The sequence below is a fragment of the Oryza glaberrima genome, chromosome 7 (genome assembly GCF_000147395.1).
Source record: "Oryza glaberrima chromosome 7, OglaRS2, whole genome shotgun sequence".
Classification (NCBI taxonomy): domain Eukaryota; kingdom Viridiplantae; phylum Streptophyta; class Magnoliopsida; order Poales; family Poaceae; genus Oryza; species Oryza glaberrima.
This window is the reverse complement of record NC_068332.1, coordinates 2,823,446-2,845,044: the sequence shown is the minus strand read 5'-3', so window position 1 is coordinate 2,845,044 and position 21,599 is coordinate 2,823,446. Positions and strand designations below refer to the sequence as shown.

General features: G+C 42.0%; 4 protein-coding genes and 1 non-coding gene across 5 annotated transcripts; 4 read left to right on the top strand and 1 right to left on the bottom strand.

Annotated features, from left to right (window-relative positions):
• Positions 1-1,228: 1,228 nt before the first annotated feature.
• On the bottom strand, positions 1,229-3,614 carry LOC127778264 (40S ribosomal protein S12-like). Its single transcript, XM_052304835.1, has 5 exons — positions 3,568-3,614; positions 3,427-3,474; positions 2,311-2,596; positions 1,601-1,666; positions 1,229-1,506 (listed from the first exon to the last, which is right to left on the bottom strand). The coding sequence occupies exons 2-5, from the start codon at positions 3,429-3,431 to the stop codon at positions 1,447-1,449; spliced, it is 417 nt and encodes a 138-aa protein (XP_052160795.1). The 5' UTR covers positions 3,432-3,474; positions 3,568-3,614; the 3' UTR covers positions 1,229-1,446.
• Positions 3,615-10,329: 6,715 nt separating this feature from the next.
• Positions 10,330-15,336, top strand: LOC127779208 (CSC1-like protein ERD4). The gene is made up of 6 exons (XM_052305942.1): positions 10,330-10,779; positions 11,761-11,924; positions 12,735-13,010; positions 13,139-13,983; positions 14,091-14,346; positions 14,576-15,336. The coding sequence occupies exons 1-6, from the start codon at positions 10,506-10,508 to the stop codon at positions 14,954-14,956; spliced, it is 2,196 nt and encodes a 731-aa protein (XP_052161902.1). The 5' UTR covers positions 10,330-10,505; the 3' UTR covers positions 14,957-15,336.
• A 176-nt stretch (positions 15,337-15,512) lies between these two features.
• On the top strand, positions 15,513-17,792 carry LOC127779206 (pentatricopeptide repeat-containing protein At4g21065). The gene has a single exon (XM_052305940.1). The coding sequence runs from the start codon at positions 15,513-15,515 to the stop codon at positions 17,475-17,477; it is 1,965 nt and encodes a 654-aa protein (XP_052161900.1). The 3' UTR covers positions 17,478-17,792.
• Positions 17,793-17,804: 12 nt separating this feature from the next.
• LOC127779207 (glucan endo-1,3-beta-glucosidase 13) lies at positions 17,805-20,895 on the top strand. The gene is made up of 4 exons (XM_052305941.1): positions 17,805-19,641; positions 19,881-20,225; positions 20,326-20,356; positions 20,448-20,895. Exons 1-4 carry the CDS (start codon positions 19,587-19,589, stop codon positions 20,545-20,547), a joined length of 531 nt encoding a protein of 176 aa, XP_052161901.1. The 5' UTR covers positions 17,805-19,586; the 3' UTR covers positions 20,548-20,895.
• Positions 20,896-21,040: 145 nt separating this feature from the next.
• Positions 21,041-21,143, top strand: LOC127780970 (U6 spliceosomal RNA). Its single transcript, XR_008018862.1, has one exon. It is a non-coding gene; the product is annotated as a U6 spliceosomal RNA (small nuclear RNA).
• Positions 21,144-21,599: the final 456 nt, after the last annotated feature.

Genomic DNA, 21,599 nt, shown 5'->3' with positions numbered 1-21,599 from the left:
ACTTACATTATGAGACGGAGGGAGTAATAAGCACATCCGAATTATCTTTTTATACATGCATGGTTTAGCTAGGTGACGTATATTTATCACCAAGTACTAGCAAGCACACCATATATAGTTATTTCGATCATGTTACCATGTATGCATGCATATGTATATGACCATCAAACAGCACAATCATGCATCACTTAGAAGCTTGGCGTATTTATTTTTTAATAGAATAGTACTTAGAAGCTTTGCGTATTTATTTGATAGAAGAAAAGATTACTGTTATTTATTTATAGGCACAAACTTTAGGATAAGATCGACACCGAGAGTACCAAATAAACCTTACATATTTTTTTCTTATCGAAAATTTGACTTATCCCATTATTATTCATGTATCTAAATTACACATCTAGTCACACATCTATTTGAGAAAGAACATACGGGAGTAAGTTTCATGTCTTTGCCTCACTTTTTTTTTTTTTTTTTGTCTAGGGAGGAGGGAATACGCGATGAGAAAAATACTGTCCACTACAGTTTTGGGTGTATATTTTGCCATGGCCGCCGTATGTCTCATTCTGTCTGATCTTGAGGATTGGTTTCGTGATTATTTTTCTTGTGTTCCTTATATTGCTGGAAGAATAAGGAAAAAAAATGCACGTAGCATAATACTGAAAGCCAATGCTCGCGGTTCTAATGAAAGCGAGAGAGAAACAAAGCAAAAATTGACCCAAAAATCCTCGAGTTTTGCAATGTGTATCTACAAAGGAAGAAATAATTGTTCATGGATTCTACAAATTACATTACTTCATTGACAAAATGGCTTGGAATGCTCCAAGTTCCTGTGGTTTTAAGCAAATTACAGTAACCACTATGCAAATTTCAGTGACATGGCAACCAAGGACATAATATTCAAGTTCATGTTTAGGTTCATAAGGTTCGAATAACAGGATTAAAAATCGTGCTTAGGATGCCAATTTAGCTTAACAAATGTGACTGCCACGCGACATTAAGCTGTCAATACCAAGGGCATTAAAATCTGCATGTAGCCTTCTCCAATGGCACCTTTTACTGTCTGGTTCAATAGAATGCATGCACTACAAATATCATAAACAATTAAACAAATACTAAGCAAAAGCACAACTAAAATTCAAAACCAAACCACAAAGCATAGCAACAGATTGAATTCCTAAAAGATTGGACAAGACACGAGCAACTGCAGTCATACACAAACCACAACAAATGGGCAAACAGATCCTCAGCTTCGGATGATGATTTGTATTAAAAGCAGACGATTTTCAGCACGGTAAACATAAATTCAGAGGTTCAAATTTTGCTCATATCTCCCTGGCTCGCACTTGAAAAGAATTCTTATCTCCTAGCAAGCCCTAGAACCAAGCATAAATTAAAACAAAAGGTACAGAATGTCGAGCACACGTTCTGGATATAAGAATGCTATATCTAGTGCGATTTGACATAGTCCTGCACTATGTTAAGGCCCTCAGACTCTTCACCATAGTCCTGGGAAATGAAAATGAACAGCCAAACATTACAAATTGCCATCTTCAAAGGAATAATTCCAAGTGTTAAGTAAGGTGAGGGATCGATTAGTTACCTTGACAACGACGCAGGAGCAGCCCACAACCTTCCTTGCCTTGCCCTCAGAGTCAATCTTGCAAAGCTGCAAATGACAATATGTATTGTTAAAAACAGGACAAGAAGGCTTTTCATATAACTGTAAATTAAAAGAAATACACAGAACAAAGGAAGGTGGACAATGATAAATCATAAATATACGTGCCAACAGAAATGTTCAAAGTTTCCCCACAAATAAAACAAATATACTACCTCCATCCCTAAATATATGACGGTGGTTAGTTGAAAAATGAACTAACCAACGTCATATAGAAAAGAACAGAGTATAAGAATATCAATATTAACATATAGTAGGCACATTCTCCTTTAAACACTGGTGAAAGAATGTCTACTCATCAATTGAACCTACATCCTATATATCCATCAGTGACAGAGACAAGGGGGATGGCCAGTGGCCTGGCCCCCTCCAACAATTTTTTTTCACATAATCATTTAAGTAGTTAGGTAATTAAGCTAAGTAACAGTGTATTCGGCCCCCTCCAAGAGTCTTAGGCCCCTCCCATGTTTAAATCCTGACTCCGCCACTGATGGGTGATGGCCATATAGGCACCAGTTAACACAAACAAAGGACAACAATTAACAAGGTATAGCTATTAGGACATAGGCAGCAGACTAACACATATCAAGAAAAACAATTGACAAAGTACTTAGAAGAATCCTGTAACTCACCCCTGCCCACTCGCCAAGAGTCTTAGCACTAGGCACGGTAACAAGGTGAACGTTGTGCTCAGCACACAGAGCCTTAACCAACTTGACATAATCAGGTTGGTCGCAGTCCTCAGCAAGCACACAAAGCTGAGCAGCATGCTTCTCGATGGCCTTGGCAGCCTCACGGAGACCCTTCACAAGCCCATCATGAGCACTTGACTTCTTCATCACAAGCTGCAGAGCAGTCATCAGATCCATGGGCTCCCCAAGAACCGGGGCAGCTGGAGTCTCAACTGGGGTCTCCTCCCTGTAAAAGTGTTTAGATCTCAGCGAAAATGAATAGGCTCACTACAATACATCAATGTTTCAAAGACCGAGATGCACATAAGATCTATTAACAATTACTAGTAATACACTTTACAAGGTATTTTTAGTTCTCTTCTAATTTGACTGCTCTTTCAATAATGGAGGTCCAAATACTTTGGCATGTACGTGGTGTTACATTTATACAAGAATTGAGCACCCATAATATAAAAAATGCATTGTTTCTCACTACTTGTGACACTGTACAAATTCAGTACTTCTTGGATGCAAACAAGACAATTAAGTTGGATAATTCAATTCCATATAAACATAGTTTGATAAGCAATCGAGCTTTTTTTTTTCAATCTGGCTGTGAATTTACCGTCTACACTCCTTGGTGCTAGTACAGAACAGGCACATATCAGCTGATATGAATCATGATTGTATTTGCTAAACTAGACGGCTCACATACAACGAATCCACCAACTATACTACCAGCTGCCGAATTCTAAATCACCAAGACCCCATACCAGTACAGCAGAAATCCGAGCAATCGCACTCATGACTCCCACATCCTTTCACTCAATGATCCCATCGAAATGGAAACCAAATGACAATTTCCCCAATCAAGGACAACTCAAACATGCTAAGACCAAACGATTCTTGAGCGAGCAGTAGCGCAGCCAAGGCTCAGCAACAATTACACAGTAATAACAGTGTTCTACCAACAGCAGCAACAGCAAGAACAGGCTAGATCCAAAATGCTACGAGGATAGAGAGAGAAAAAACATGGAACTAGCAGAGGCCAAGAAGAAGTTGGTTGCAAGAACTTACGCCATCTCCGCGCTCAAAAGACCGGAACACCGACTGCGACGAAACGATCTGCAACAAGGAAAACAAGCGTTCTCAGCACGATTAGCGACCGCCGGCGCACTGACGCGGAGGAACAAGAAGAGCAACGGCGGCGCCGCCTACCTTGTGGCGAAGAGCGGCGGCGGGGTTAGGGTTTTCGCGAGGAGGGTGAGGAGTGAGCCGCGTGGGAGAAGGTGTTCTTATATATCGCGTTCACTATCGGGCCCTGATGGGCCGAGGAGCTCCCCAATTGGGCCTCATAATGTCCAGAGTTAGCCTTTTGAGCCCACATGAGGCCCATCTCGTGTTTCAGGGATGCACATGGGCCGGCCCATCTCATGGCCCACCTAAGATGAGTCATGGGCTCTTCTGGCTTTCACTCTGTTGTGCTAATTGTGGTGCTTTGTGGATGAGCTCTGGCAGACTACGGATCTGTTTGGGGGAGCTTCTAGCAGCTGTAGCTTCTTCTAGAATCTTCAGTTGCCAGAAGCTCCCCCAAACAGTCCAACTTTTTATCCAGATTTTGAGAATATATAGTTGTAGAATCTAGAAAATAAACTATAAGCCAGAAGCTGGATTTCCCCGCTTCTCCAGATTCTCACTAGCTAGTTTCTCAGCAGCTGCTTCTCAGAATCTTAAGTTCCCCAAATAGGCCCTACATATGTCACCTTCAGAATCAGAACACTGGTCTAATGATGTGTCATTAGTGCTAAGAAATCAGAACAAATCCATGTAGGAGAATAATATAATCCATTGATTGTTTCTTCCTTGAAAAGGAAAGATGGGGCGCCAAACACATGTGCGTACATACATGCATGATGCATGTGTTACAGTTTTAATTAGTGTTTGCAAAGATATTTCTGCCACAAGTGGCACTCTATGAATCATTATGGCCATAGTTCATCCCCACTCTAAGTAGCCGGTGAGAGATTTTTTTTTAGACATATAGTTAGTAATTATTTGATTAAGATCATTTGTCTCTGAGCTTTAAGTCTCCCTCTCTGGTTGGCTATGTCAATGTGTGGGCTACACGATGATATTTGACAATACCACTTGAAAACGACATGATCACATACTATTGCTGGGAGAAGAAAGGCTTACTTAATTAACTAGTGGACGCACAGCATAAATTCTTGTATACGCACACTTCAAAAAAGAATCAAATTAAGTTAAGATGAGAAAATGAAATACTCAATTTTCACATGAATTAATTCAGATCCTGCAAAATTCCTTAAAAAAACTTTGGTTTCGAAGGAGGCCTATACTATTGGATGGAGTAAGTTTTTTTTTTATGTAATGCTCGATGAAGAACGAATATTGCGCACTATAGATTAATGGTTGTGAATTGTGATTAAGCATGTCAATAATCCAATACTTTTTATTTTCTAGATGACATGGTCCAATACATATTGAGAAATAATAATTTCTAGATGACGTGGTCCAATACACATCGAGAAATAATAATTATGTAAGTGGGTCTGAATTACATAGTAACATGGAATTAGTTTGCTTTATTTATCCAGCAAAACATGAGCCTGGGATCATGGGATGTGAAAGGTTGTAAACTGCAAAGCCCTCTAGTCCCTACTTTAATAAATTAATCAAAATAATTAGTGGCTTACTTTATTCTCCCAATTCTCCTCTGCCTCCAAGTTGCATGAAACTGAAAGGCAGATAATTATAGTGCTTTGCTTTAATCCCAAGGAAAGGAGAAAATCTCCTGCCAAATTAAGCTGGTATTCTTTTTATTCAGAAAAAAGGAGTATAAAGTTGGTATATATATATATATATATATATATATATATATATATATATATATATATATATATATATATATATATTGTTCGCTTTAGAAGAATCCTAAAATTTGTCGGTTGGTATACCTTTGAAGTTTGAACTAGCTTTGAGCTTTTGCCAGAAATAATAGGTAAAAACGTTGTATTGCTGCAAATTAGGAGGTAAAAATAATCTATAATTAACCTTGACAAATTTGACAATATCTAGTTGAACCTTCTTTGAATAATGATGACCTAGACGCGAGCTCCCAACTGTCAGGAATGGAACATCTCACCAGCTCAAGGACGTGGCGTGATTACTAGCCAAGTATACTAGCGATGCATTTTGATCATGAAAAGGGCCGGTTTGTTTTTTTTCTTTTGACCTAAGAGTACTCACTCCATCCCAAAATATTTGACGCAGTTGATTTTTTTTAAAAAAATATTTGACCGTTCATCTTATTAAAAAATTTAAGTTTTTTTCTATCATTTAATTTATTATTAAATATACTTTTATTTATACATATAGGGAAGGAGGGAGTACTTTAGTATGTACGGAGTAGCTTTTGCATATAGTAATCCAACTATATATGCCAGTTCAGCTCGTGCGAGTAGGCTCGGGATAATAACTCCATAGGTAGTATTTGCTATGTCTAGTTGGGGGGTGTTTAGATGGGGCTAAAACTTTTTAGCCCATGTCACATCGGATGTTTGGACGCTAATTTAGAATATTAAACATAGACTAATAAAAAACTAATTTCATAAATGAGAGCTAATCCGCGAGACAAATTTTTTAAGCCTAATTAATCCATAATTATCAAAAGTTTACTGTAGCATCACATTGTCAAAATTATGGCGTAATTAGACTCAAAAGATTCGTCTCGCGAATTAGTCCAAGGTTATGGAATGGGTTTTGTAATTAGTGTATCTTTAATACTCCAAATTAATGTCCAAACATCTGATGTGATAGGGACTTAGAATAAGTCTCTGAAAACAAACAGGTCCGAATGGGTGCCATATGCCAAACATAAACCGAAAATAAAATCATATAATAACAATAAACGGGGTATTGCGCCGTGGCTAGGAATGGGAGGCCATAGTGCGAGAAATACATAATGAAGCCTAAAATTGATAGCCATGCATATCCCACGGTATTATTATCGCAATCGACAGGTAGAGAATGGCGGAAGACACATAGACAGCCAATCACGACGACTCGCAAAACATTGTTAAGCTAATTTAGCTTATGTTGGCCTATCATGCCCTTCTAATTTTAGTTCTCGACCATAGTTATGATATTTTGGGATTTAGCATTCTAGTTATGCTATTAATTAAGTATTTTAATATTTCATATAATTACGATTTAGAGGTCCCTGATTTTAGGAGGCACTAAACAGTCGCACACCTCACAGATGCTACCGTACGGCCTTGCGTCGAGATTACAAAGTTGACTTGTCCACTTTGACACTGAAATATCCATCGTATATTGATGCAAGCTAGGAGTTTGAGTTGACAAGTTAATTGGAAATGCCAAATAAAAAATCTGTTAACATATTAATCATATGGATGTGCAAAACTCGTGGCTTGGCTCGTTTGAATTTGCAAATGAGTTGAGCTAAGGGTTTAGCCTTGAGTTGGCTGGTGAGTTAGGTCACGAGTCAAATGAGCCATGACAAGCCTCGCAAAAAAAAAAAAAGAGCCATGACGAGCAACATAAGCTAGCAACACGCCAGCAGTCTAACAAGTACTAAAATGCTACCCCCTCCGGCCTATAATATAGAGTAATTTGGAACCATGCCATTACAATTTTACAAAGTTTGAGATATGTCATCGATATCTCAATGACATGTAAGACCCACATGAGTCAATGATATGTGGGTTAGGATGGCATATCTCAAATTTTATAAAATTATAATGGCATGGTTCTAATTTTCCCTATAATATAAGTGATTTTGGTGGACGTGACACATCCTATTACAATGAATCTGAACAGGGATTTTGGGTGGATGTGACACATCATCCACCCAAAATACCTTATATTATGGGACGGAGGGAGTAATCTCTAACAAAAAAAAAAAAAGAACTCCAACCTAGTACATGTGTTATCCTCGATTTGGGATCCAGTTTTAATGCACAGGATCTACCGTACCCGGTGTTAGGGAGAACGGAGACCGTTTGATCAGGATCGAAGGAATCGCATTAGCTCACATTGTTCTCCTCGCATAGTCGCATGAACAGTACTTCTCTGCAGTACTGTAGATGATCCGTCATCCTCATATGTGGCATTTGGCCTTCTCGATCGATCCCTCCCATCTACTAGTCGTCTCGTGCCGCTCCGCTTATTCATAGACCTGAAAATTTGGACTGACCTTGCTATATATACATGTGTTTGGTGGATTGTATGAAAATATGAAGCAAACTATGATTTACTATAGCTTGGATTGTATACAAACATTTTGTAAACTTGAACAGATTAATGTTGGTTTGAGCGTGTTGGCTCCTGACATTAACAAGCCAACTCATGTAGGCAAACGAGCCGGGTCGAGCTAGGCTTAACGAGCTAGTTTAGTTTTTGTTATTCTATCAATTTGTTATCCTAAGTCAGAACTGAGTCCAGTTGGCTTGATATCCAGCCATATGTGTGCACAGTGGCAATTGAAAAAGCTATAAGAAATCCATTGACATATGCCACCAAGATCGAACGTGAACAATTTAATGCATGTGTTAATTAGGCTTTACGTATCACGCGTTGCATTATCTTAAGTCAAACTTACGTGAGTTTCGTCCTAAGTCGGACTATTCCAATAATCAAGTTCACAAAGAAAAGTATTAGCATGTATAACTTTAAATAAATAAATTATAAAATTATATTTTATAATGGATATTATGCTCATTTGATATATAAATATTTTTCTAGAGATTTTGGCTAAGCTCATGATAGTTTGACTACAGAACAAAACTAATTTTCAACGGAGGGAGTAACACAAGGAAGGGTGTATTCATTAGACTATAGCTAATGGAGCATGATTTCGAGTCTAGACTATGACATATTCATGGCAATAATTATTCTTTCAGTGATATAAGACATATCCATTAATAATGAGATGTCCACGATGATTTTGTCAAATCTCAATATACACCAATTCAGCCTTTAGAAAATATTCATAAAAATAGGATATACACACAAGTTCATAAAAACTAAGTGTGTTCATAAAAATAAGTGTGTGCGTATTATGGGCGTGCATGTGTTTCAAAGAAAAAAGAAAAAAGAAGTCCGGACAAGCACCTATGGTTGAGTTATTTTTAAGTTCTCAAAACAAAAAATTTCACGCTGTCAGATTGAATGTTTAGACACATATATAGAGTATTAAATATAGAAAAAAATAAATTACACTTAGAATCTTTTAAGCCTAATTGTACCATGATTTAATAATGTGGTGCTACAGTAAACATTCGAGAATAACGAATTAATTAGCTTAATCTGTTTCTTTGTAAAATTTATAATTTGTTTTGTTAGTAGAATACGTTTAATATTTCAAATATGTATATGGATATCCAATATGACAACGTACCAACAACAAGGCCTGAATTTTGTGCGTGACTGCGTGTGCGCAGCGCGTCCCAAGCGTTTTCCCCTTCCGCCTCGCCGTCGTCGACGTCGCCGTCACGTAGCGTAGGCAGGCACATGCGCGGCGCGTGTGAGCGGGCGGTTGGACGACATGTGGGCGGGGTGTCGGCAGCCCAGGCTTCCCCCCGCCACGTGGCTTTCTCTCTCGCAAAGCGAAAGGCCCAGGAGAAGTACTAGTAGAACCACACGAATGGGCCCCACAACAAGCCAGGTCCTTTCATATCCACTGGGCTTTCTTTAATTCCTTTTACAATTTTATTATTATTCTCGTGACCAAATTGCCCCCCTGCTGTGCCATTTAGCGCCCCGCTGCAACTGCACGTGGGCCGGTGCACCCACAGATACAGCACCGTTGCCGTTGCCCGTTGCCCGTTGGATCCTAGGTTTTTCCTTCAAATCTCTTTCTGTTACGACTACTCTTTTTTCCTTTTTCTTTTTCATGCCAAGTATGGCTCTTTGTTAGCGCGGCATATGCCGACATGGACAAATGGACATGCCCAAGCTTTAAAAAAAAATGCATGCCCAAGCCTATCCATATATGCCAGTATGTACACACACCCATGCTTGCTTGTTTTTTATGTTTTCTTTCTTACTTTCCATATGCGCTTCTTTCCAGTTCATGTCAACATCACAGCTCGTTCTGTTTTTTAAATAGATAATAAGTACCAATGAGAATTTAAGAGAATGACAATGTTGAATTGTTCTATACGAATGTAATATACTACTAGTACATGTTTACTGAAGTTCGTCCCCCTCCCCCTTTTAATTTTTTTAATAAAGTTTAATACCATGATGTCGAATGGTTCTACATAAATGTAATATATATTAGTACATATCTAGTGAAATTCATCTTCTCCCCGCTTCAAAAAAAAATGTTTACACTTCGGTCATCATTTATAATTATAAATGTGTATTAATTTAAACGGATACATACTTAAATTTTCTTAACCCTATACTTTTTCCATCCCAAAATATAAGAATCTAGAATTAAAAGATAGGCTGTCCATATTCGTACTACTAGAAAATACCTCATCCAGTTTCTTTTATTTTGAGATGGAGGGAGTTCATACTTAAACATGTAGTTTGTACTATTTATCTAAATAACTTATTGCATGTTTTTCTTACTTGTCACACTTAATACACTTGATAAATACTTTAATCTTTCCATAAATTGAACACCATTTTTTAATACATCCCAAACACTCCCCGTATCTTCACCACCTGTCAACCTCGATCACTCTCCATCGCCAAGGACACGGCTTCAAAGGGTAAAACGGTCACTCCACCCGTGAAGTCAAAAAAGAAGGCCCTATTGCTTCTTTCCAGCAGCAAAAGCAGCGAAACAAAAAATTTTTTTTTTTGCGAGGGCAGCGAAACAAAATTAACAATCAGATATAGGGGCAATACAGTAATTCACGCTTTCCTCCTTTGTCTCCTCCCCTTCCTTTGCTTGTCTAGTAGTGTCTTCTTCTTCCTCCTCTCCCTTTCCTTCATTTGGCAACCTCCACAACTCATCAACTCCACTCCTCCCCTCCCCTCGCAAACCAAACCCAAGCAAAGCAAGCATCCAATGCTTCCCCCCTTCCTCCCTAATCATCCCCGCTAATCGCTCCCGACGCCACCACTAATCGAAGCCGGAGGAGGGAGGCGGCGGCGGGATGGACACCGCGTCGTTCGTGACGTCGCTGCTGACGTCGTTCGTGATCTTCGTCGTGCTGGTGCTGGTGTTCACGTGGCTGTCGAGCAGGCCGGGCAATGCGCCGGTGTACTACCCGAGCGTCCTGCTGCGGGGGCTCGACCCGTGGGAGGGGCGGGGGCGGGGGACGAGGAGCCCCGTCGGGTGGCTGCGCCAGGCGATCTCCGCCTCGGAGGGTGACGTCGTCGCCGCCGGCGGGGTCGACGCCGCCGTCTACCTCGTCTTCCTCTCCTCCGGTATAATAATAATAGCAACAACATCCCCCTCCCCTGCGCTCTCTTAGTTCAGTTCAGTTCAGTTTATTTCAGGAGTTGAGTTGGTTGTGATTTTGCTCCAACGGAAAAAAAAATGGTTTCGTGCGATTTCTTCGAGTATTTTCGGGTCGGGGAGTTCTAAATTTTAATTTCTAGGTGCCCCTGTAGTACTGAATCCCAGGAAATTTGGTCCAGAGATTTCTTCTCACTTTTGTTTTTTTGTTATCCTTTTGTTTGCAGAAGTAGTAGTACCGTGTATTATATATAAAAAAACTGATAAAAAATATTTTTATGTTTCACCGTTTCATGTACCAACATAAAGATAACAATTACTACTAATTCATGCTTTCTTAGACTAAACAATTTATTTGGAGAAAATTGCGTGGCTCTGTAAGGCCTTGTTTAGTTTCCAATTTTTTTTCCCCAAAAACGTCACATCGAATCTTTGGACACATGCATAGAGTATCAAATATAGATAAAAACAAAAACTAATTGCACAGTTTGCATGGAAATCACGAGACGGATCTTTTGAGCCTAATTAGTCCATGATTAGCTATAAGTGCTATAGTAAACCACATGTGCTAATGTCGGCTTAATTAGGCTCAAAAGATTGTCTCGTGGTTTCCGGGCGAGTTATGAAATTTGTTTTTTTATTCGTGTCCGAAAACCCCTTCCAACATCTGGTCAAACATCCGATGTGACACCCAAAAATTTTCTTTTCGCTAACAAAACAGGGCCAATTTATAGGGGCAAGTCGTGCTGAATGAAAGGTTGGCTATAGAAAACTATGATGCATGGAGGATTGCCAAGTATGAAATTCAGCATGTTAATTGATTTATGCTGCACTTTACTGATTAAATTTGGCTAAGGTGCCATTTTGGCTAAAAATAGCTAAGTTGATATAACATATTGACTTGCCACCTATTATGACAATTTGTTTAATAATTTTCTCTTATGTTACAGTGTTGTCCATCTTGGTGTTCTCTGGGATTGTGCTGCTTCCAGTTCTGCTACCTGTTGCTGCTACTGACGATAACCTGAACCTGGAAAGGGCTATTGGCCTGAAGAATGGCAAAACACCCCAGAACTTCACAGAGCTCGAGAAATTAGCACTGGGCAATGTTCAAGTAAGTGGCCCTTCAACTCGAGTTTACTTGCATGGCTTGGCTTGTTACCAGTTTATGACGTATATGACTATAGGAATCGCACGGCACCAGTATTTTGCTTGCTGAGATTGTCCCTTCTGTAAAAGAAAAGGAACAAATATAAGCATGTTGTTATATACAAAAACATGGCAACCATATTCGCTGATTGCTTGTTACTATTTACATGTCACTGTATGATCATTGATCAGCCTAGTGTTCCTTTCTGTTCTGTTAGCTCCGCCATTTCCAAAGTTTTGATCCAAATGGATTTGTGATGATCAATATCCTTGAATAACTGCCATATCAGTTTACGCCCTATGGCCAATTGGCTTGTAGCCCAGTATGAGGGCCTGTTTGGTACAGCTCCAACTCCTAAATTTAGCTCCAAGAGTCCAGGAGTTGGGTCTGGAGTGGAGTTGTGGAGCTGCCTAAACCTAGCTCCACAACTCTAGTTCATTTTGTGAGAGAGCTCCACCCAGCTCCACTCCCAGTTTTGGTGGAGCTGAAACTGTTTGGCTGAGCTCCAACTCCAGGGGGGGTGGAGCTGGAGTTGGAGCTGTGCCAAACAGGCCCTGAATTCTTGATGTGGCTGCTTGTAAAGTCTCTCAACATTGTATTATGAATTTGTTCATGTGTAAATTATGAGCAATCAATTAGTACAGAAACTGGTCTTTTATTTTTCTGTAGAAATTGTAGAGATAGAACTTCCTAATCTCCAGTCAAGGCTAGCATTCAAGATCCTGATTATCATATAATCATACTCACAGCCAAACTCCTTTACATTTTCTACAGGAACATAGCCGAAGGCTGTGGGCATTTCTATTATCAGTCTATTGGGTCTCTTTTGTCACGTACTTCGTACTATGGAAGTCCTACAAGCATGTTTCTAATATGAGAGCGGCTGCAAGATCAACACCAGATGTTAAACCGGAGGAGTTTGCTGTGTTGGTGAGAGATGTTCCTAAGCCACCTCCTGATCAAACTATAAAGGATTCTGTAGACTCATATTTCCGAGCACTTCATCCTGATACCTTCTACAGATCAATGGTTGTGACTGACCACACAAAGGTATTGCCACTCTTAAGATGTTTTTAGGGGGACTGACGGTCCTTGTTTTATCTTTCTTGTATACTTGTGCGACATGTCTCAGAATGTACCCCAAAATCCATGTATTCTGATCATAATGCACTTTGCAGGCTGACAAAATTTATCAAGAGATTGAAGGTCACAAACAGAAAATTGCTCGTGCTGAAGTTGTCTATGCGGAGTCTAAAACAACAGGCAAGCCTGAGGGCACCAAGCCTACGCATCGGATTGGATTTCTTGGTCTTATCGGTAAAAAGGTTGATACAATTGAGTACTGTAATGACCAAATCAAGGAGTTGCTGCCCAAACTGGAGGCCGAACAGAAGACTACCCTTCGTGAGAAACAGCAACAGGCTGCAATTGTGTTTTTCAACAGAAGATCTGCTGCAGCTTCTGCATCTCAGACTCTCCATGCTCAGATGTTTGATAAATGGACTGTTGAGCAGGCTCCTGAACCACGCCAGATAATATGGTCTAATCTTTCCAAGAAAATATATGAGAGGCAAATCAGACAGGTTGTGGTCTATACCATTGTCTTTCTCACAGTGGTTTTCTATATGATTCCTATTACTGCTATCTCTGCTCTTACAACTTTGGAGAAGTTGAGGGAGAAGCTTCCCTTTCTGAAGGTGGTGGTGGACCAACCGAAAATCAAGACTGTCCTACAGGCTTACCTCCCGCAGCTTGCACTTATTGTTTTCCTTTCTTTGCTGCCTAGTCTTCTAATGTTCCTCTCAAAGCTGGAGGGGATTCCTTCACAGGGTCATACAGTTAGGGCAGCAGCAGGGAAGTACTTCTACTTCATTGTGTTCAATGTCTTCCTTGGGGTTACAATTAGTTCCACATTGTTCAGTGCTTTGACAACCATAATCAATAACCCTCCTGGGATTGTGAACATGCTTGCCAGCAGCCTTCCAGGAAGCGCAACTTTCTTCCTTACATTTGTTGCACTGAAGTAAGCAATGCTTTCTTCTCACATTATGTACCTGGTATTGTCAGCTATTTCCATCCTACACGTCTGTACAATTCAGAAAGTAACTTTTCATTTGTTTTTGTTGCCAGATTCTTTGTTGGTTATGGGCTTGAGCTCTCTCGCTTGGTCCCTCTTATCATTTTCCACCTGAAGAGGAAGTACCTATGCAAGACCGAGGATGAAGTGAGAGCAGCTTGGGCTCCAGGCGACCTAGGATATAACACCAGGGTTCCGAATGACATGCTCATAGTTACAATAGTGCTGTGCTACTCTGTCATTGCACCTCTGATTATTCCATTTGGTGTTGCTTACTTTGCTCTTGGATGGATTATAGCGAAAAATCAGGTGAGCCAAGAGTTACTTGCTTTAACCGAAGTTTTAACACACTAATATTGAAACTGAATTGGAAAGGACAAATTAATTAGTAGTTTCCCATTGTCGAATGTAGGTTATGAAACCTACTTCAGCATGAACTTCTGAAATCCGCTTTCAATCCTTTTTAATACTCTTGAGTCTCTGATGATAGCCATTGCTAGATAAACTTTGTGACGGGGTAACCTTTCTTTTAACGCAGGTTCTCCGAGTTTATGTTCCCAGCTACGAGAGCAACGGGCGAATGTGGCCACATATGCACACAAGGATCATTGCAGCTCTACTGATTTACCAGATCACCATGGTTGGTGTCATCCTGCTGAAGAAGTTCTTGTACTCCCCTGTTCTTGTGCCCCTCATCCCAATAAGCTTCATCTTCGCCTACATTTGCCATATGCGGTTCTACCCGGCGTTCGCCAAGACCCCTCTCGAGGTGGTTCAGCACAACGTGAAAGACACGCCGAACATGGATGCCGTCTATACCTCCTACATCCCGGCTTGCCTGAAGCCTGAGAAGCTAGAGGATGTGGATATCTTCGAAGACGCCCAGTCGCACACCACCTCCAGAGCCCCATCCATCTAATGCAAGTGCTGGTTGCTTGTGTCGAGACCGGAGAGTATTACTCATCATCACTGCAAACGAATTTCTGATGAATTTCCACGTTGAAATGAACCCCTGTGAAGTGTGAATCTGCTATTGCCAGGATAGGAAAACTTATGTCATGTCCGTGTACATAATATGCACTCGGGATTGCTTGCCTTCTTAATGTGTGTGTTGAGGTTTATTCTTTACTTCATAGTTCTAGGTAGCTGCTGTGGATATCGCGCCTTTTTAAGTTTAAGTTTCTATCATATGTTCATGCTCGTGGTGACTGCTAAATCTAGTCCTCTTATGTGTAACAAAACTCAGAAATCTGTTGCCTAGTGCACCGTAACCTGATTGATAATTTACTGATTTACTCATTGTTACTGTTCATTGAAGCTAGTATCATGGCTGACTCGGTGTCCGAGAATGTTGTCATTTTTGCTAGAATCTTGTGTATTAACCCTGGAGGGCAGGCAGGTCGTGAGTTGCAAGTTGCAACCGCTGCACTCGCCAGCGGACGGTGGCCTCGCCGTCGTCGTTTCTCCCCGTTGGCATGGGCCTTTTTGGGCCCAGACATATTGGCCCGGCCTTGGCCCATCTAACCAGCCCACCGCGTTGGGCCGGAGATTCCCGGCCCACTCTGCAGAAGAGCACGGCTCGAAATCGCGCGAAAATCCACAGCGCCCGCGCGGGCGGCGGCGCACGAACGGCGGCGAGCCGGCGACCAGATGCCCCTCCGATGAGCGAGGCGATCCCGTCCACCCGCCCGGCGCTGCGCCACTGCGTCGCGCTCCTCCGCCTCCACCTCGCCGCGCCATCCCTCGCCGCCGCCAAGCAGATCCACGCGCGGGCGCTCCGGGCCGGGGTGCCCACCTCCCACCCGCTCCTCGCCAAGCACCTCCTCTTCCACCTCGCCGCCCTCCGCGCGCCGCCGCTCCGCTACGCCGTCGCGGTACTCTCCCGCCTCCTCCCGCACGGGCCACTAGACCCGTTCCCCCTCAACACCGTGCTCCGCATCGCCGCGGGCTCGCCCCGCCCGCGCGTCGCGCTCGAGCTCCACCGCCGCCGCCTCGCGCTGCCCGACACGCACACCTACCCGCCGCTGCTCCAGGCGTGCGCGCGCCTCCTCGCACTCCGTGAAGGGGAGTGCCTCCATGCTGAGGCCGCCAAGAACGGCTTCGTCACGCTCGTCTTCGTCCAGAACTCGCTCGTCCACCTTTATGGCGCGTGCGGCCTGTTCGAGAGCGCGCATAAGGTGTTCGACGAAATGCCGGTGCGTGGGCGGAACCTTGTCTCGTGGAATTCGATGCTTAACAGCTTTGCGGCCAACGGGCGACCTAACGAGGTTCTCACTGTCTTCCGGGAGATGTTGGGCGTCGACTTTGCGCCAGATGGATTCACCATAGTCAGTGTTCTAACCGCTTGTGCGGAGTTTGGGGCGCTTGCTCTTGGGAGGAGGGTTCATGTGTATGTGGAAAAGGTTGGGTTGGTTGAAAATTCGCATGTGAGCAATGCCCTGATTGATCTGTATGCCAAGTGTGGTAGTGTCAACGATGCAAGGAGGATATTTGAGGAGATGGGGTTGGGGAGGACCGTCGTCTCTTGGACGTCGTTGATCGTAGGGCTGGCAGCGAATGGGTTTGGGAAGGAGGCACTTGAGCTTTTCAGTCTAATGGAGAGGGAGAAGTTAGTGCCAACTGAAATTACTATGGTAGGAGTTTTGTATGCATGTAGCCACTGTGGATTGGTTGATGATGGATTTAGGTATTTCGATAGGATGAAGGAGGATTATGGCATTTCACCGAGGATTGAGCATCTTGGATGTATGGTGGACCTGTTGGGGAGAGCAGGAAGAGTTGAGGAGGCTTACGATTATATCATCACAATGCCATTGGAGCCAAATGCTGTGGTATGGAGGACCTTGCTGGGTTCTTGCGCTATGCACAAGAAGCTGGAACTAGGGAAGGTTGCTTGGGAACGGTTGGTTGAGCTTGACCCTGGGCACAGTGGAGACTATGTGCTCCTCTCCAACCTTTATGCTGCTGTTGGGATGTGGGCAGATGTTCATGTGCTTAGGAAGACAATGGTAAAAGATAGAGTGAGGAAAAACCCTGGGCATAGTCTCGTTGAGCTCCGAAACTCTGTATATGAATTTGTTATGGGAGACAGGTCACATCCTGAGAGTGAGCAGATATATGAAATGCTGGCTGAGATAGCTGAGAGATTGAGGCGAGAAGGTTACATCCCTCGCACAAGTAACGTATTGGCAGATATAGAGGAGGAAGAGAAAGAGACCGCCTTAAACTACCATAGTGAGAGGCTAGCCATTGCATTTGCCTTGCTGAAGTCTCTTCCAGGCATTCCTATCAGGATAATAAAGAACTTGAGGATGTGTGGGGACTGTCATGTTGCATTTAATCTAATATCAAAAGTTTATGATTGTGAAATCATTGTCAGGGATCGAAGTAGGTTCCATCATTTCCAAGGGGGGGCATGTTCGTGCAAAGATTATTGGTAGTTGATTCATGTAAAGATTGACAGTGATAAAAGCGTGGTTTATGAGGTTCCATGCCAATCAGATAACTGGTGCTGAGTTCTTGTTGCATAACATGTTCTGTAGCATCATCATATATTGATAGTACAACCTTGACGATGGACACTGAACACTACCTGATGGTACAAGTGAGAAAACTACAAAGATATGAGGCATGTTATGCAGACGACCCAGCAATTATTTTGTTGATATGCTTATAAGGTACCAGTACAAGCGAGAAAACTACAGAGACATGAGGCATGTTATGCGGATGACCCCCAATTATTGTGTTGATATGCTTATAAGGTACCAAACTGTGGCTTTTGTCTGGGATCCATTTCTTTCCTTTTAATTATCATACCGAATTTTCAAAACTGTTTTGATTCTGAGTACATACATCTTTGAAATAAGCCTTATAAAATTGCCTGAGTTTTATCAAACTTTATTCTGGGTGTTCCACTTATATCGGACCTGATCCTTTTTTTAAAGAACATATCAGGCATGATTCTAGTTACAAATTTAATTCCATACAAAGCACTACTGTAGTTTATTGCTTGGCTTCCCTTTATGTATATTGGTAAGCAATAAATGTTTCCACTCATTGGCTACCGATATGCTATAGAACTGGATGCTGAAAAGTTGCACTGCATTAAACTATAAGATCTTTCTTTTCGTTTCTTTCATACAACATCAAACTGTCTAAAGCTTCCAGAGCAAAGTTAAGATACAACTTTCATCATGAAAACACTAAAGTTTTTATCTTAATATTATGCATTGGTGTTAACCTTTTAATGGATGTTGCATTGTTCCATATGTTTCTACTTTCTACTCATGGGGATTACTGTTGACATTTGTGTGCACCACTTCCATTTATCCTCTTTTTGGAAACTGTTTCCAGCACCATCCCAAATTCACTATGTAAAATGTCTTACTAGTGCGTTTTGTTGCATTCTGTACGTATGCCATTTCAGTTTTGATAAGTTATTTTACTTAACCTAGTTTTTTTAATGGAATCAGCACAAGATTGTGCTATTTCATTGAACAAGGGGTAAAAAAGTACAGGCCCTAGGGGCACTGGACCTAGTTTTTTCAAGATCTGATTTTCTTTATCAGGTTCTCTCCTGTATTGAACCCTTGTCCCAGGTTAAAACATGCAGCATTCTCCATGTAATCTTCAGGAAACCTCTTCATTAGGCTTCACTCTTTACAAAGTGAATCAAGGTTCTTCCCTTAATCCTCAAGGAAAGCTTTTCTCATTAAGCCCCGACATATGCTACCATGAAACAACAAAGAAAAGAAATGAGAACATGCACTTGGCCCCTTTCAATCTTATGGAATCTATTGCCTAAGTTTCTTTTTGTTCTTTTAGAAATAATGTCCATGCTTGCACATCTTGAAGGCAAAAGGAATCTCATGGTTTCCTGGCCTTCAAGTCATTCTCATCCATATTATTCTATTATGTTCATAAAGGTCCCTGCATTGGTTGCACAATCCAAGAACCAGCAGCTGCTGGTATAATCATTTATAACATGTTCTGCTCCAGGCATTACAATAACTGCAACATAAATTAATAGACGATCGGCATGGCGATTCTCATCATGGTAAAGCTCACTCATTTATCAATTCAATGACAGCATATAAAACGTCGGTAGGGTCTGCAGATATTACAATTTTGTAAGAGGAATTATGGTAAAGTCATGTTTGTGTAGATTCGAACCAAATTAGTCAAATGGTGACCATATGGCCATAGGAACTGGGCGGGTGGGTCTCTGATAGCTACAAGATGCATTTCTCTCTGTACATTGGAAATATGGGATCTTTGTGCCACTTTTCAAGCCATCTCCTCCCTGCTATGGCCATAAATATGCACCACGGTGGGGACTTCTTTTAGTTCGTGTCTTGCTTGCTTAGTAATTCGAGTGAAACCCTGACCCTTTCCCATGAACAAGACAAGCTTTCCTGTTGATACAGCTGCCCTTCGTTCAGACACTCAATATATTCCCTAGGCCCTCACATTGAGGAGAGAGTGGTAGATAGACAAAGAGGGAGAGAGCTGAGTGAAAAGCAGTGACTGCTTTCAGTTCGGTTTCAACCATGAAGAGAAAGCAGTTGATCATGCACAGCCTTTTGATTCTGGGATGGTTCATAGGTGGGTAACTGCACTGCTCTTGTTCTTTGCCCGTGTCTTCTCCACAAATATTTCTCATACTAAGTATTTGAATGAGCTTGCTTTGATCTGTTAGTAGTACCACTGCAAACTTTATATGCATAATCTCAGAACTAGCTGTATCTATGAACAGACTGTTTTGTTTGTTCACGTTTAGCTGTAAATGTTCAGTCAATCCGATCATCACAATGTTCTCACTCTGTCATTTCCTCTGTGATCAGTCTCAGCAGCAGGCGCACGCGTCGCGCCACAGGAGAAGGCGGAGTCCGCGACGCCGATCCTGACACTGTCGCCACCGGAGGGGAACATGACGTTCGTGGACGGCGTGACGTGGTGCGTGGCGCGGCCGGGGGTGTCACAGGAGGACCTCCAGAACGCGCTGGACTGGGCGTGCGGCCAGGGCGGCGCGGACTGCACCCCGCTGCAGCCCGGTGGTCGGTGCTACCAGCCGGACACCCTCCTCTCCCACGCCTCCTACGCCTTCAACATCTTCTACCAGCAGAACGGCAACTCCGACATCGCCTGCAACTTCGGTGGCGCCGGAACCATCATCAAGAGAAATCCAAGTAACACAACAACAGACAGTTTGTTTACATTTTTACAATTCAGCATTGTTCAGTGACATCTGTAATTGTAATTTACATCTGTTCTTTGTGTTCTTGATAGGTTTTGGATCATGCAAGTTCCTGGCATCCGAGTAAGTTCAGTCCATAATTGTTTCAGATGTTCTTCTTTCTCCTTATTACATATGACTGGTAAATTAATTAAATTTTGCTGGATTGGTGCAGGACATCTGCTGCATCAGCACTGACTCGAGGAAGCATGTGGATGATCTTCGCAGCTGCGTCTATGATGTTTCTTCATCTGAGAGTTTTCCAATCCGTGTGAATTGGGTCGATGCTACCAAAGTAATTAGTACCTGTGGTGGTTTGGTTCTCTTTGTAGTATATTACTTATGTAAGAAGCAAGGAACAGTGCTAGTTTTTTCGTGTAAAATTGTGAAGATTATATATTATGATTTAGGTCGTGTTTTTCACTCTGTAATAATAATGAAGTAAATAGTTAGCAAGAGTTTGTGGACGGTTAATGCATGGTTAATTCTTTGAATTTTGTTTCAGAAAGCTCTCGCTTGCATAGCCGCAGAGGTGGAGTAGGTCACAAGCGTACACAAACACAATAGCCAATTACGAGCCATATGGCCCAATATGGTGAGGCCCACAAGGCCCAAGGTGACAAAGCCCCGCATAGTCAGATCCGATCCGTAGGTTGAAATCTGGACGGTCGGCACGTCACGCACGGACGCGCGCGCTTATTTTAGTACCACCTCGAGAATTCGATCGGAGAAGCACTAGCTTATATACCTGCCCGCGCTAGTCTGGTCGTCTCTTCGGAGACATCCGATAAAATTGGAACGATACAGAGAAGATTAGCATGGCCCCTGCGCAAGGATGACACGCACAAATCGAGAAATGGTCCAAATTTTTTTGAGAATTCTGCCCAGGTCCCTGGAGCTTATACTTTTTATCGCAGTTATGCCCTCGGTTCTTTCTTTCTGCCCCTTCTGCTGAATCTTTTTCTTCCGTTCTCGTCCTTCGTGTATGAAGGCATAGTTAAGTTCTCTGCACTTCAGCCCCTGAAGATTTTTTATCTTACAAATAGACCCTCATCTGTTTCCTTCTTTAGTGCTGCCCATTGTTTTCTTAGCAGTTATGCCCTCGGCTCTTACTTTTTGCCCCTTCCAAGTTTTTTCTTGCGCTATCGTCGTCCATGGCTTCATCGATGGAGGCTCATACTTAAGTTGTCTGCACTTCACTTCAGCCCCTGAGATTGTTTTCTCTTACAAACAAGTTGCTGTATATTTCTTCTCTGCTTCACTTTTTAATACCAATCAGGTCCTATTATATATTGTGCATTGCTGATAATAATTTGTTTAGTGCTCC